At 39.7% G+C, this 15535-nt stretch overlaps 1 protein-coding gene across 9 annotated transcripts in view; it reads right to left on the minus strand.

Annotated features, from left to right (window-relative positions):
• The window catches only part of NRXN3 (neurexin 3), a 1617293-nt gene that overhangs the window by 146632 nt on the left and 1455126 nt on the right, over window positions 1–15535 (minus strand). For all 9 annotated transcript variants that reach the window (XM_060166202.1, XM_060166193.1, XM_060166220.1 and 6 more), the window contains one exon: window positions 7284–7591. In XM_060166202.1, the coding sequence (XP_060022185.1) occupies window positions 7284–7591 (308 nt within the window). The remainder of the gene's footprint in view (window positions 1–7283; window positions 7592–15535) is intronic.

The raw sequence follows: 15535 nt of genomic DNA on the forward strand, positions 1-15535 counted from the left end.
TCATGCCCCGGTCCGGGAAGATCCCACATGCCGCGGAGCGCCTGGGCCCGTGAGCCATGGCCGCTGAGCCTGCGCATCCGGAGCCTGTGCTACGCAACGGGAGGGGCCGCAACAGTGAGAGGCCCGCGTACCGCAAAAAAAAAAAATATGGTTCTGATGAACCTAGGGGTAGGACACGGATAAAGACACAGACATAGAGAATGGACTTGAGGACACGGGGAGGGGGAAGGGTAAGCTGGGACGAAGTGAGAGAGTGACTTGGACACATATACACTACCAAACGCAAAATAGATAGCTAGTGGGAAACAGCTGCATAGCACAGGGAGATCAGCTCCGTGCTTTGTGACCACCTAGAGGGGTGGGATAGGGAGGGTGTGGGGGAGACACAAGAGGGAGGAGATATCAGGATGTATGTATATGTATAGCTGATTCACTTTGTTATAAAGCAGAAACTAACACCATTGTGAAGCAATTATACTCCAATAAAGATGTTGGGGGGAAAAAAAAGATCCAGTGCTTTATTAGCAATTCTGGTGGGAAATTCTACCCTATAAATATTACAACCTAATTAGAAGGGCATCTCTCCAACTTCTAGCATCTCACAGACTTCTGCCTGTATGTGATGAGACCCTTCTCAGAGATCCTTTAAGGGACTTTTTCCAGCTTTGGGAAGTGCTGATCTATGTGTCCTGCCAACACATAAGTCTTTAAGAGGTAGGTAAACCCATCAAGTTCCTTTTTTTCCCATTAGAACTACGGCATTCTGGAGAGAAAATGTCACTGGAGAGTTCTACCAGGTAATGAGTAAATTAGAGTCCAATTTCCTTCCCCCCAGTTATTCTCTGGGAGGGGAAAAGTAAGTACCTGTGCGAGGGTAAGGAGGAAACAGAAGATACTTCTTGGCTGGCAGCTAAAGTCTAATTAGACTGACAAATCTTCAGTGCCTCCCCCAGTTATGAAGCTTGGCAGGAAAGGAACGAGCCCGGGAGCCACACATTACATAAGGCCTTTAATCAATATTAGTTGAGCCCTGATCCTAAAATAAACTTCCCCTAGAGGCTCTGTCGTCTGGTGGTAAAAGGGAGGGATGGAAAAGTGTGTGGACTCCTAGTCTCACTTCTATCAAGCTGGTGGAAGCAGGAAAAAGGTGGAGGGGCCCAGAGGGGATAATTTGGGGGATAAGTATAACATAACTTACCTCCTGTTATAGCATGGTATTTGGAATAAAGTAGATTAATCTTGTATCCCAATCCAAGACAGTTTGATTATTCAAAGAACCTTGAGAAAATTCAGTGTTCTAGCCAGAATCGCAAAACGCCATGGACAACAACATGCTGTAAATGTGTGTGTCATGTATGTGTCGAACCATATGGAATTGCTGATATCTGACCATTCTGATCTACAAAAATGGCAGTTTCACATGTTTCACCTAATAGAACACTTTGCATGTGATAACCACTCAGCTAAGCTAATTCCCACTCCATACATCCCTTCTAATTGATGAGTTCAGGGCTGTGATTCAATCTAGGACCCTCAAAGGAAATCCTGGGTGATCACAGGTTTGTGTGGGTGTAGACAAAATTGTTCTTGTGCTTATCCAGCCATACAGGGAGGCTAAGCTCTGTGAGGATCTGTGAGTCCTGGGAGAGTCTCTTGGGTTGAAGTGGTTTTCCAAATGTCTAGCATTTAGTGCAGACTTGTGGGATAGGGCGTGGCCTAAGTTCTTTCCACATCTGGTTGTATTTATTACTCACAACAAGCCTATGGTAAAGATACTGTTGTGCCCATTTTACAGATAATAGAACTGAGGTTTAGAGGGTCTAATCAATATTCCCAGAGAGACACAGCTAAGTGGCTGGAAGAACCTGGCGTCCAACCCAGAAATTCTGATTCTAAATTTCTCTCTCTTTCCTTCAGCATACTGGGACTGCATCCAGGACAGACAGTGTGAAGGATCAACTTTTTAATCACAAGTTTTGCTCTGTTTTGTTTTCCAATAATCAGTATCAAGGCTGAAGTGTGCTTCTGACTGTCCCCAGCCTAAAACTGAAAGCAGACCACGAGGACTTTCCATATAGGTATTGTTACAAAACCTGAATAATTGTGGCTTCCTTCCATAATTTTTGAAAATGGTTCACATTTGCCCACCAAATTTGTGAGTTTGAGATAAGAATGAAATCTCACAAAGCTCTCAAGTCTTTCACTTTTACTGTTTATTAAGGTAGTTCCAATCCAGGCTGAACATTGTGATTTTCTGGTAATATTCTGGTGCCAGGCAGCCCTGGCCAATGTCAAGGTGACTTACCAGTTCAGAAAAAGCGGGTCATGATCAGTATTCTGCTAACAGCTTATAAATGATTCCAAACGGTGATCTGCTGAACACAGAACACACTGAGTTCTTTCTTTACCGATAACTTGGTCTGTAGCACTGAGGTAAGAGAATACACATTGTTCTTGGGACTATTTTCCTCTTGGCCCTTTCCTCTCTCACAAGAACACTTTGGTCATGGTGGCTGAGAGTTACCCCTAAAAGACTCTAATTCCTCACTTTTGCCTTCCATCCTGAGTGAGGACTAAGGAATTTGAGTGTAGCCTGAGTTGAACTTTTCCACCTTAGAAGCTGACCTACCGGCATCACGACAGTAACCCACCAACGCTGGGGTCAGACGTAATGCAATGGATGTGCCTGTACGATCTCTGGGGCATCCCTGGTAGTAAGACCCACAGGCAACCTGATCCAGTTCTCCCCTCTCGGACTTCTCCTGTTTGGGGGCATTTTAGGCCAAGACTCTCAGAATCTGAATCTCTTGTATCTCACAAACCCCCTCTATGCACTCTCTGTTCTAGCTGGACTTGGCGATCTCTCTAGGAATCATCTCTGACTTTGTCAATTTAGCTTTGCACATTCAGCCAACCTGGGGTTTGTTCCTAGCGCCATGTATCCAAGTCCCAGTTCCATTCTCACCTCATTCATAAGATCCAGCCAGGCCACCCCATACACCACTCCTCACCCCCCAACACACCATCACTTGTAAGTCACTATTTCATACTGATAGCTAATGTCAAGCCCTCTTGTCCACTTTACGCTGTAAGCTCCATGATGGCGAGGAACCTGGATTCCTCTTTCTGTAACACCAAAAATACATGTGGATAGACCCATTTCATAACAGAACATACTCTCCAAGGCCCATAGCACTCCCGGTTGATTTAAAAATGGAAAAGAAAATTAAAGATGGGTAGTGAGATGTCCATTCCGGAGATCTTACAGACGTTTTATTTGCCAGGACTAATTTCAGCCCCCAAATTCTACTCTGAGCCTCCTTCAAACCCCTATCCTCCAAAACCTCCTAGCCCCACTCTGAACTACGGACACTACAATCAGTAGAAGCAGCCCCATTTTCTGAGTTAGATCCTTGCTTGAGAGGGTATTGGCTTGCATACCAAATGTTGAGGACAAAATATAATAATAACAAGGTTAAAATATATTTAATTATATTCTTCATGATATACCTCTTGTAAGCATTTTACTTTTATTAACTCAGTTATCCTCACAACAATCTTATAAGGACTAGTGGTACCTTTCCCTCCCTCCAATTTTACAATGTGGTAGATTTAGGTTGGTTGCAAATTCTTGCTACTCCCCCTATTGAGAAATGAGGTTTATACATCACTCCCTGAAAGTGAGACTTGGAAAACTCTCTCCAGGGGTCCTGAGCCTCTATGAAAGGAGTCCTAGAGACACGGAGAGAGACGTGGACCCAGCTGAGTCCAGTATTTCCAGTTCACCCACCAAGGCACCAGATGCACGTGTGAAGCCAGACCCTCCAGACCAGATTAGCCACTGAATGACCTCAGTCAATTCCATGTGAGGCAGAAGAAATGCCTTGCTGAGCCCTGCCCAAATTTCTGACCCATAAAACTTTGAGATCTAATGACATAGTTGTTGTTTGAAGCTACTAAGTTATGGCAGGTTGCTCCATAGCAATAGGTAACTACAACATACACGACTCGCCCAGGGTCGCTTAGTTAATACGAAGAGAAACTAGGTTTTAAACCCAGGCAGTCTGTCTTCAAGTACATGCATTTAATCATTCTGCTATAGTTTTACCACTGGAAAAAAAATTAAAATTGTCCAAAGCACACTGATCATCTTAGAGAGAAATCCTTCCACAAGCCATGACACTTCTGATTGTTAAATGATGATAAGGTGCATAATAAAGCCTATCTTGTTTTCTGATTTATTCAATAAATATTTACTGAGCACCTACTAAGTGCCAGACCTTTATTTGAGAATTATCACTTGTCCACCTGCTTTCTCAATGCACCCACCTGCTTTCTCAACCTTATCTTCCTTTTTTATTCAGGGAGGCATCTAGAGACATCCTTCTTTTTTTTAAAAAAACTATTTTATACTGGAGTATAGCTGAGTAACAATGTTATGATAGTTTCAGGTGCACAGCAAAGGGACTCAGCCATACATATGCATGTATCCATTCTCCCCCAAACTCCCCTCCTGCTTGGCACTGCAGCTGTGAGTAATTTAACATAGTCCATGCAATTTATAAGTATTTTGTAACAAACTGGAGTATCAGAAAGATCAAAGCGCCTATTACTTCCAGGAGGCTAGAGCGTTAGAGGGCCGTATCAGTTGGCAAACTCTTTGTTCACATTCACACACAGTTAAGAGCATCACTAAAAGCACTTTGCAGTTTTCCTTTGATTTAAAATCAACATTAACCAAGGTCTATCAGAAATGAACTGCTCAAATGATGTTTTCTTACCTTACGCTTAAAGAAATAACCGGTGGATTTTTAATAAACAGATATTTATACTTGTGAATGCACATGCTTATTTTGTTTCTTCCGGAAGAGTCTACTTTTAGGACAACTCTACTCTAGCAATATTATCAAAGCAAAGGAAGACAGAACAGAGTATCATTTGGGAATGGCTGTAAGATTTCACACATAGGTGAAAACGTGAATGATGGATCTAGTGAACATGAAATCCAGCCTTCCTCCCTTCTTTTCTTTTCTCTGAAGATTTCCCAGAGATCAAATCTTTATGAGTCCATTTCATTCAAGAAAATCAGCTGGCTCACACAGGGCACATAAGAACTCCTGAGACTGACCTTCTTCACCCAAAGTCTTCAGAGTCTGGAAACTGCCTTAAACCTTGGGTAGGATCCAAGGGTAGTTGGGTCCCCTGTCCTAAAACAAGCTTCACATGATCTACAGAATGTATTTAAGACAGGGATAGACTTGGAGACAGGCAGGCTATTTCGCTTTGCCCAGGGCAAAGTTCTTATGGCTAGTTGGCAGAACAAACAGTTCAAAACCCTTGGCATAGTTATTTCCTTTAGCTAATCTTTACAAAGAATATGGGGCCTTTTTATCTGTCATCCCCATCTAATCCAATTTTGCTAGTCTGTTGGCTTTCCTCCAAGACTACTTTATGTATTTATACACCTTTAAAAACAAAGAGCATCAACAGATTTATAACTCATTTTTATAGCCTTTTCTGTAGAAGCAAAAGGAAAGACATGTAGATGTAATCCAATTATTACTGGACTAAAGAAAAAGAAACACCCCAGAAAGGAGGCTGTTAGAGAGGGCATCCTCCAGCTGTCTACAGCTGCTGACCTCTAAAATGACAACAGGTTAAATGATGTTTAGAATCATACTCACTTATAAGACTTTTGTACCTTGTATCCTACTCTGGCTCCCTTAGTTTGTACAAATACTCACCCAGTCTGCTCCTATTTATGTATGTGCTGCAGGAAGGAAAGCCCCAGACTGATAATTACCATGGCTTAGTCCCTGAATCCTCATGTAACATTAAATCCTTCTGAGGTCAGTAAAAATTTGGCCTTGAAAAGGACTACAGGACCATCCATTCCTATGAAGAAAAAGCCATATGCTTCTCTGCTTCCCACAGGGTTAGTGGAATGTATTCTGACAGAGACAGAACAAGTCTGCCAAGACCTGTGCAGATAGAACTATCCTTTCACCCACAATAAACAGATCTGCTCTTGAGCTATAGAGAGTCATAACAGAAATACATATTGTCTTTTATCTTCTTTTCAGTGAGTATAGTGAAGTGTCAGGAGTTATTGCTTTAATATCAGTAGAGGAAAAGCTATTTTTCTGGAGCATGTGCGAAGGTATACATGTAACAACACGTGCAACTATAAGACTGCTAAGTAACCAGCTTCTTAGTAGCTTTTCTAAAACACATTAAATTGGCCTGATAACATCATCAGTGCATCAGCTTCCAATTGTTCCTGTGGAGTCACATAAGGAATGGTCTGGATATTTCTACTCAAAGAAAAGCGAAAAGGTAGACAACACTTTTACCACTGCCTAACTCTCATAAACTTAATTCAGAAGAATGGGAACACATTGGGGGTTTAATTGATTATTGACTTTAGGTTTATAATGTCCTGTGAAGTCAATGGAAGGGTGATGTCAAAGACTCAACTGAACCCCTGGCTAATGTCTTAAAACTAAGAAACAGAAAGGACAAGTACTGACCTACTGAATCTTCTGCAGATATTAACTAGACTAGGAGTCATTTTCCCACAAGCAATCGGAATGTCTTTATTTTTTGCCAGAGCATTTAAGGCTAAAAATTCGATTAACCTTCTCCCCTCTACTAACTAGATTTATGAGATGCCAAGGAAGTCAGCAAAGCATTAGCTTTAGCTTGGGTATAATTACTTTTAAGTAACAAAACAAAAACGTTAACCACAAAACTAAGGACTTCTTACATAGCTAAACTCAGACCTTCGAATTTTCTAATGTAATTAGGACCTTGGTCAATATAATATAAAGGAAACGAAGTGGGCCAAAAATAATAAGTGAATAATCAACACTTATCAAATACAAATACTGCATTTTATAAGGATTAATTGAACCTCTAGCTTCATCTGCCCTTGATTTAATGCTACCCACTGGCCTCAAAAATGAACAATTCACGTCCTAGCAAAGCCATCAGGAGGATGCGAATAGAATTGAACTAGGATACAGTCTTTCCTATGATAAAAAATTTTCCTTTCCCCCTTTTCCCTTTTGGCTAGTGAAAAGAAAGGTAATAAAATGAGAGGTGGGAGTATTTCATAGTGAAAATTTGCTCATTTTGAAAAAGAGCTTTACCATCCTTCCTACAGGCATCCTTCCTACAAACATAGTCATTCAGACACTTTAGCTACGTAGTAACACTGACCATGATAGCAATATCTCAAAGACCAAGATGCGGAGTCAATTAATTGTTGGAGAAAGGCTTACCTGAATGCTGGCTGTAGAGCGATTCTTGCGGGTTGTGGTAGTAGCCATTGTAGTGGTGGTTTCCATGACAGTGGTAGACATTTCTGGTGGCATGGAGGTTGTCTGTGTCGTTCCCAAGATTGATGGGACTTCTCCCACCAGTCGGACACTTCCATTGATTTTAATATTGGGGTTGTTCTCAGCCGCCATGTTCAGTACTTTTAAACCATCATAATAGAGCCCAGAAAGCTGGCCTTGGAAGAGGCGTCCTTTGTCCTTTCCACCGATAGCTATTTGCGCCTGGGTGTTGAAGATGGTTAACTGCCGGCCTAGTGGGTTGGGTGGAGGAAACATCATTATTCCTGTACATTTTCTCTGTTTGCCTTACCTGGTCTGAATGGACCAGACATCAAAACAGGCTTCCTTGAGCAATTGAAAGGAAGAAAATTGGGTAACAAAAATTCAATACAGACATTGGCAAATAACATTTCACTGTTTATCTCTTCCACTGTCTAGCTGAATATCCTAGATAACCTGAATAAAAGATTCTCTATCTCTTTATTGTGAGGCAGGAGAAATCTTGTTCAATGATGAGCAGTATTATAGTCTTCCTGGTTATGCAGTTGTGGATGACAGAAAAAAAAAACAGGTGATGAAAATAATAAATCATAAATACTTACTGTACTGATTTTTTAACCTAAAAAGTAACACAATGAAAACTAAAAAGAATTATATATGGCAAATAAAGACTCAGTGAGGTAACACAGAACACTGAATTAAAAAACTAGGTCTGATAATTAAATTAAATTAACTGAAATTAACTTAGATTCTAGCTAAGAGACTTGGATTTATTGTATACTTATAAAAATAAACATTTTGGTCACCAAACACCTCATTTCCTAGAAATCTTCCTAATGCATAATATTCTACCCATACTTGCTATTTAATAAACATTATGACAGATTATTTCCCATCTTTATTAATTTGGAGGAGGGGAGAGATTACAGTCACACAACTAAATCTCCCTCTGAGATATGAAAATAAGTAGGCATTGATCATGTCAGTGAGAAAAGGGGGAAGAAAAAAAATGTCATTCAGAATCAATGAATTTTAAGAGGAGGGATAGGTGTTAATGAAAAAAGCTACACATAAAATACCTTAAAGTGATATAGAGGTATGCTAATGAATTGAAGCAAAGAGTAGCTCACCTCATTTGAAGTTCCCATTTGGGGAACCATTTATGCTTCTGTGGACAGAAAACTATCAGAATGAAATGATGGTAGAACAGAGGTTAGAATAGTGTAACTCAACTTATCTTCCCCCCAACTATTCCTACTTTAAAAAGCCTCTCTTAAGTTTGAGATGTTTCCCAGAAAAATCTAAATACCTTTTAAAGGTTAGAGCCTTCTATTCTATTATTTCTCCAGATTATTTTCTTCTGTTTTTCCATATGGAGAAAGGTGGAAAAATTTTTTAATGGAATTAAATATATCCTTTCTGAATTTTTCTCCATTTTAGTTAGTGATCAAACAATACTTCATTCATTCTTAATCTAATTGCCTGAATATTTTTAGCTATTAATGACTGGAAACAATGTTCTGATATACTTGCCTTTTTAATAAAAGGGAATATATTTTTTTAAAGACTGAGGTTTTCATATAATCTCAAATATGAATAGAGGCATGCTGTGATATTTGGGCGCTTAACCTCTACCACTATTACATGGCCTTTAAGCCTACACAGTGAGTAGCTATCCTTGAATTTCTGGTGTATAATGTGGAGTCCCTACTCAATGTAGAAAAACGGACGAAACAGAAGGGACAGAGAAGGGGAAATGCATCTGCTCAGAGGGAATTCTTTGTACAAGACCCAGCTCCACTCACTGGGCAATGCTGAAGGGCATATTAGTCAAGAATGATTTATAACTAATACCCCTTTGGAAGCTTCAAACACGACACTTCACTATGATGATTTGGACAGATAATTTTGTTATAGTGAAAATAATCTCTATAAAAATATCTGGAGCATGGAAATGGAATCTGCTGGCTTTAATGATAACAGAATTGCCCAGATCCTAAGGGTCCAGTCAAATAGATCTAATAGATTTCCATTATTTTCCCACCAATTCCTTCAGTGCCCTGTGCACATGCATCATTGCCTATCCTTTGGCCTCTCATTTCTCACATAAGATGCAGCAAAAAGTTCAATGCCCAATAATACTGGGTAATGGCCTGGAGCTCATAACTCTTTACTGTTTATTTTTTGACAACGGCTTTATTCTGGGAGCCCTAAGCTTACTATAAAAAGAAATGCCGGGCTTCCCTGGTGGCGCAGTGGTTGAGGGTCCGCCTGCCGATGCAGGGGATGCGGGTTTGTGCCCTGGTCCGGCAGGATCCCACATGCAGCGGAGCAGCTGTGCCCGTGGGCCATGGCCGCTAGGCCTGCTCATTCAGAGCCTGGGCTCTGCAACGGGAGGGGCCACAGCAGTGACAGGCCCACGTACTGCAAAAAAAAAAAAAAAAAAAATGCTCCTGGCCTTGCATAGGCATTTGCAGTGGTTAACATAATAAGAATTTGCCTAGTAAGAGATCTCTAGGGCTAAAATTCAGTATCTTACACCTCAGTGCCAAGCTATCCCTTCCATTCACATAACTGTTGGCCAACCATAATATTAATGCTTATTCATCTCCTTTTTTATATATAGCCAAAAACTGATAATCAGTTAATGCTTATAACTGATTACAGGTAGAAAATTTTATATTTCTAATATTCACAACAGTACTTCACATCTGTAATGGTCCTCATCTTATTTTCCTATTGATGTTATTCTGCCCTTGCTTACAAATAAAAAGAAGATCAGAGAGAATTGAAATGCAAAGTTGAATTATACTGGTTAGAAATGATGGATCTGACCAATCTCTCCCATCAGGAAATTTGCACAAGCCTCTTAGATAGCCTCATCCACCAGAGGTCAGACAGCAGAAACAAGAAGAACTACAATCCTGCAGCCTGTGGAACAAAACCCACAGTCACAGAAAGATAGACAAGATGAAAAGGCGGAGGGCTATGTACCACATGAAGGAACAAGATAAAACCCCAGAAAAACAACTAAATGAAGTAGAGATAGGCAACCTTCCAGAAAAAAAGTTCAGAATAATGATAGTGAAGATGATCCAGGACCTCAGAAAAAGAATGGAGGCAAAGATCAAGAAGATGCCAGAAATATTTAACAAAGACCTAGAAGAATTAAAGAACAAACAAACAGATGAACAACACAATAACTGAAATGAAAACTACAATAGAAGGAATCAATAGCAGAATAACTGAGACAGAAGAACAGATAAGTGACCTGGAAGACACAATGGTGGAATTCACTGCTGCAGAACAGAATAAAGAAAAAAGAATGAAAAGAAATGAAGACAGCCTAAGAGACCTCTGGGATAACATTAAATGCAACAACATTAGCATTATAGGGGTCCCAAAAGGAGAAGAGAGAGAGAAAGGACCTGAGAAAATATTTGAAGAGATTATAGTCGAAAACTTCCCTAACATGGGAAAGGAAATAGCCACGCAAGTCCAGGAAGCACAGAGTCCCATACAGAATAAACCCAAGGAGAAACACACTGAGACACATCGTAATCGAATTGGTAAAAATTAAAGACAAAGAAGAATTATTGAAAGCAGCAAGGGAAGAATGACAAATAACATACAAGGGAACTCCCATAAGGTAAACAGCTGATTCCTCAGCAGAAAATCTACAAGCCGGAAGGGAGAGGCACGATATATTTAAAGTGATATAAGGGAAGAAACTGCAACCAAGGTTACTCTACCCAGCAAGAATCTCATTCAGATTCGACCTCACTTACACCAATGAACAGATCTTCCAAAATGAAAATAAACAAGGAAACAGAAGCTTTAAATGACACAATAGACCAGATAGATTTAATTCATATTTATAGGACATTCCATCCAAAAACAGCAGATTATACTTTAATCTCAAGTGTGCATGGAACATTCTCCAGGATAGATCACATCTTGGGTCACAAATCAAGCCTCAGTAAATTTAAGAAAACAAATCATATCAAGCATCTTTTCTGATCACAACGCTATGAGATTAGAAATGAATTACAGGGAACAAAACATAAAAAACACAAACACATGGAGGCTAAACAATACATTACTAAATAACCAAGAGATCACTGAAGAAATCAAAGAGGAAATCAAAAAGTACCTAGAGAAAAAGGACAATGAAAACACAACCATCCAAAACCTATGGGATGCAGCCAAAGCCATTCTAAGAGGGAAGTTTATAGTTATACAAGCCTACCTCAAGAAACAAGACAAATCTCAAATAACAATCTAACCTTACACCTAAAGGAACTAGGGAAAGAAGAACAAACAAAACCCAAAGTTAGCAGAAAGAAAGAAATCATAAAGATCAGAGCAGAAATAAATGAAATAGAAACAAAGAAAACAATAGCAAAGATCAATAGAACTAAAAGCTGGTCCTTTGAGAAGATAAACAAAATTGATAAACCATTAGCCAGACTCATCAAGAAAAAGAGGGAGAGGACTCAAATCAATAAAATTAGAAATGAAAAAGGAGCAGTTACAAAAGACACCACAGAAATACAAAGCATCCTAAGAGACTACTACAAGCAACTCTATGCCAATCAAATGGACAACCTGGAAGAAATGCACAAATTCTTAGAAAGGTATAACCTTCCAAGACTGAACCAGGAAGAAATAGAAAATATGAAAACACCAATCACAAATAATGAAACTGAAACTATGATTAAAAACCTTGCAACAAACAAAAGTCCGGGACCAGATGGCTTCACAGGCGAATTCTATCAAACATTTAGAGAGGAGCTAATACCCATCCTTCTCAAACTCTTCCAAAAAATTGCAGAGGAAGGAACACTCCCAAACTCATTCTATGAGGCCACCATCACCCTGATACCAAAACCAGACAAAGATACTACACAAAAAAAGAAAATTACAGACCAATATCATTGATGAACATAGATGCAAAATCCTCAACAAAATACTAAAAAACAGAATCCAACAACACATTAAAAGGATCATACACCATGATCAAGTGGGATTTATCCCAGGGATATAAGGATTCTTCAATATATGCAAATCCATCAACGTGATACACCATATTAACAAATTGAAGAATAAAAACCACATGATCATCTCAATAGATGCAGAAAAAGCTTTTGACAAAATTCAACATCCATTTGTGATAAAAACTCTCCAGAAAGTGGGCATAGAAGCAACCTACCTCAACATAATAAAGGCCATATATGACAAACCCACAGCAAACATCATTCTCAATGGTGAAAAACTGAAAGCATTTCCTCTAAGATCAGGAACAAGACAAGGATGTCCACTCTCACCACTATTAGTCAACGTAGTTTTGGAAGTCCTAGCCACTGCAATCAGGGAAGAAAAAGAAATAAAAGGAATACAAATTGGAAAAGAAGAAGTAAAACTGTCACTGTTTGCAGATGACATGATACTATACATAGAGAATCCTAAAGATGCCATCAGAAAACTACTAGAGCTAATCAATGAATTTGGTAAACTTGCAGGATACAAAATTAATGCAAAGAAATCTCTTGCATTCCTATACACTAATGATGAAAAATCTAAAAGAGAAATTAAGGAAACACTCACATTTACCTTTGCAACAAAAAGAATAAAATAGCTAGGAATAAACCTACCTAGGGAGACAAAAGACCTGTATGCAGAAAACTATAAGACACTGATGAAAGAAATTAAAGATGATACCAACAGATGGAGAGACACACCATGTTCTTGGATTGGAAGAATCAACACTGTGAAAATGACTACACTACCCAAAGCAATGTACAGATTCAATGCAATCCCTATCAAATTACCAGTGGCATTTTTTACAGAACTAGAACAAAAAAGCTTAAAATTTGTATGGAGACACAAAAGACCCCGAATAGCCAAAGCAGTGTTCAGGGAAAAATACGGAGCTGAAGGAATCAGGCTCCCTGACTTCAGACTATACTACAAAGCTACAGTAATCAAGACAATATGGTACTGGCACAAAAACAGAAACATAGATCAATGGAACAGGATAGAAAGTCCAGAGATAAACCCACGCACCTATGGTCAACTAATCTATGACAAAGGAGGCAAGGATATACAATGGAGAAAAGACAGTCTCTTCAATAAGTGGTGCTGGGAAAACTGGACAGCTACATGAAAAAGAATGAAATTAGAATACTCCCTAACACCATACACAAAAATAAACTCAAAATGGATTCGAGACCTAACTGTAAGACCAGACACTATAAAACTCTTAGAGGAAAACATAGGAAGAACACTCTTTGACATAAATCACAGCAAGATCTTTTTTGATCCACCTCCTAGAGTAATGGAAATAAAAACAAAAATAAACAAATGGGACCTAATGAAACTTCAAAGCTTTTGCACAGCAAAGGAAACCATAAACAAGACCAAAAGACAACCGTCAGAGTGGGAGAAAATATTTGCAAACAAATCAACGGACAAAGGATTAATCTCCAATATATATAAACAGCTCATGCAGCTCAATATTAAAAAAACAAGCAACCCAATCCAAAAATGGGCATAAGACCTAAATTGACATTTCTCCAAAGAAGACATACAGATGGCCAAGAAGCGCATGAAAAGCTTCTCAACACCACTAATTATTAGAGAAATGCAAATCAAAACTACAATGAGGTATCACCTCACAACAGTTAGAATGGGCATCATCAGAAAATCTACAAACAACAAACGCTGGAGAGGGTGTGGAGAAAAGGGAACCCTCTTGCACTGTTGGTGGGAATGTAAATTGATAGAGCCATTATGGAGAACAGTATGGAGGTTCCTTAAAAAGGTAAAAATAGAATTACCATATGATCCAGCAATCCCAATACTGGGCATATACCCAGAGAAAACCATAATTCAAAAAGTCACATGCGGGCTTCCCTGGTGGCGCAGTGGTTGAGAGTCCGCCTGCCGATGCAGGGGACACGGGTTCATGCCCCGGTCCAGGAGGATCCCACATGCTGTGAAGTGGCTGGGCCCGTGAGCCATGGCCATTGAGCCTGCGCATCCGGAGCCTGTTGCTCCGCAACGGGAGAGGCCACAACAGTGAGAGGCCCGCGTACAGCAAAAAAAAATTTAAAAAGTCACATGCACCCCAATGTTCATTGCTGCACTATTTACAATAGCCAGGTCATGGAAGCAACGTAAATGCCCATCGACAGATGAATGGATAAAGAAGGTGTGGTACATATATACAATGGATATTACTCAGCCGTAAAAAGGAACAAAATTGGGTCATTTGTTGAGACGTGGATGGATCTAGAGACTGTCATACAGACTGAAGTAAGTCAGAAAGAGAAAACTATTGTATATTAATGCATATATGTGGAAACTAGAAAAATGGTACAGATGAACCGGTTTGCTGGGCAGAAACTGAGACACAGATGTAGAGAACAAACTTATGGACACCAAGGGGGGAAAGCGGCAGGGGGTCGGGTGGTGGTGGGATGAATTGGGAGACTGGGATTGACATGTATACACTGATGTGGATAAAATACATAACTAATAAGAAACTGCTGTATAAAAAAAGTAAGTAAAATAAAATTTAAAAATTAAAAAAAAAAAGGAGCAGCTGATTTGGGGGCTCTGGCTCACTCAGGCCATGGCGGAGGAAGGGGTACGGAATGTGGGGCAAGCCTGCGGCCGCAGATGCCAGGGTAAAAAAAAAAAAGAAAAGAAATGATGGATCTCCTTTATTCCAGTTGCCACAGTTCACTCCAACAAGTGGTCTTTGCTTGTTCAAGACTGACCCAAGCATGGAGAAAGGCAAGACATGTGTCCTGGCCTATACGATTAAGCCACCGCTCCACTTCTGCCTATTCCTTCTTTCAAGGAGAGATCTGACTAATCACTTCTTGAGAACAAGATACCGGTGGGGTGAAATAGGGAAGGAGGCTGCCTGTGTTTCAGATTTCCATCATGCCCTAGGAAGTATCTGGACCTTTGTTTATTTGTCTGTTTCATGTTTTATTTCTGGCTAGGTCTGCTTTCCTTATGTTTTAAAACCCTTTCCTAGCCTTCTGTACCTGAGATTAGGTGGTTAATAGTAAAGCTGGCAGGCACTAAAGGAATAGGGGGATATTCAAGTCTCCTGCCATCTCTTCCTCTGATCAATTTCTCTCTCTCAGGTAAGTAGGATTAAGTGAATAAGTGAGAAACAA

Source organism: Lagenorhynchus albirostris, chromosome 1, assembly GCF_949774975.1.
Source record: "Lagenorhynchus albirostris chromosome 1, mLagAlb1.1, whole genome shotgun sequence".
Taxonomy (NCBI): Eukaryota; Metazoa; Chordata; class Mammalia; order Artiodactyla; family Delphinidae; genus Lagenorhynchus; species Lagenorhynchus albirostris.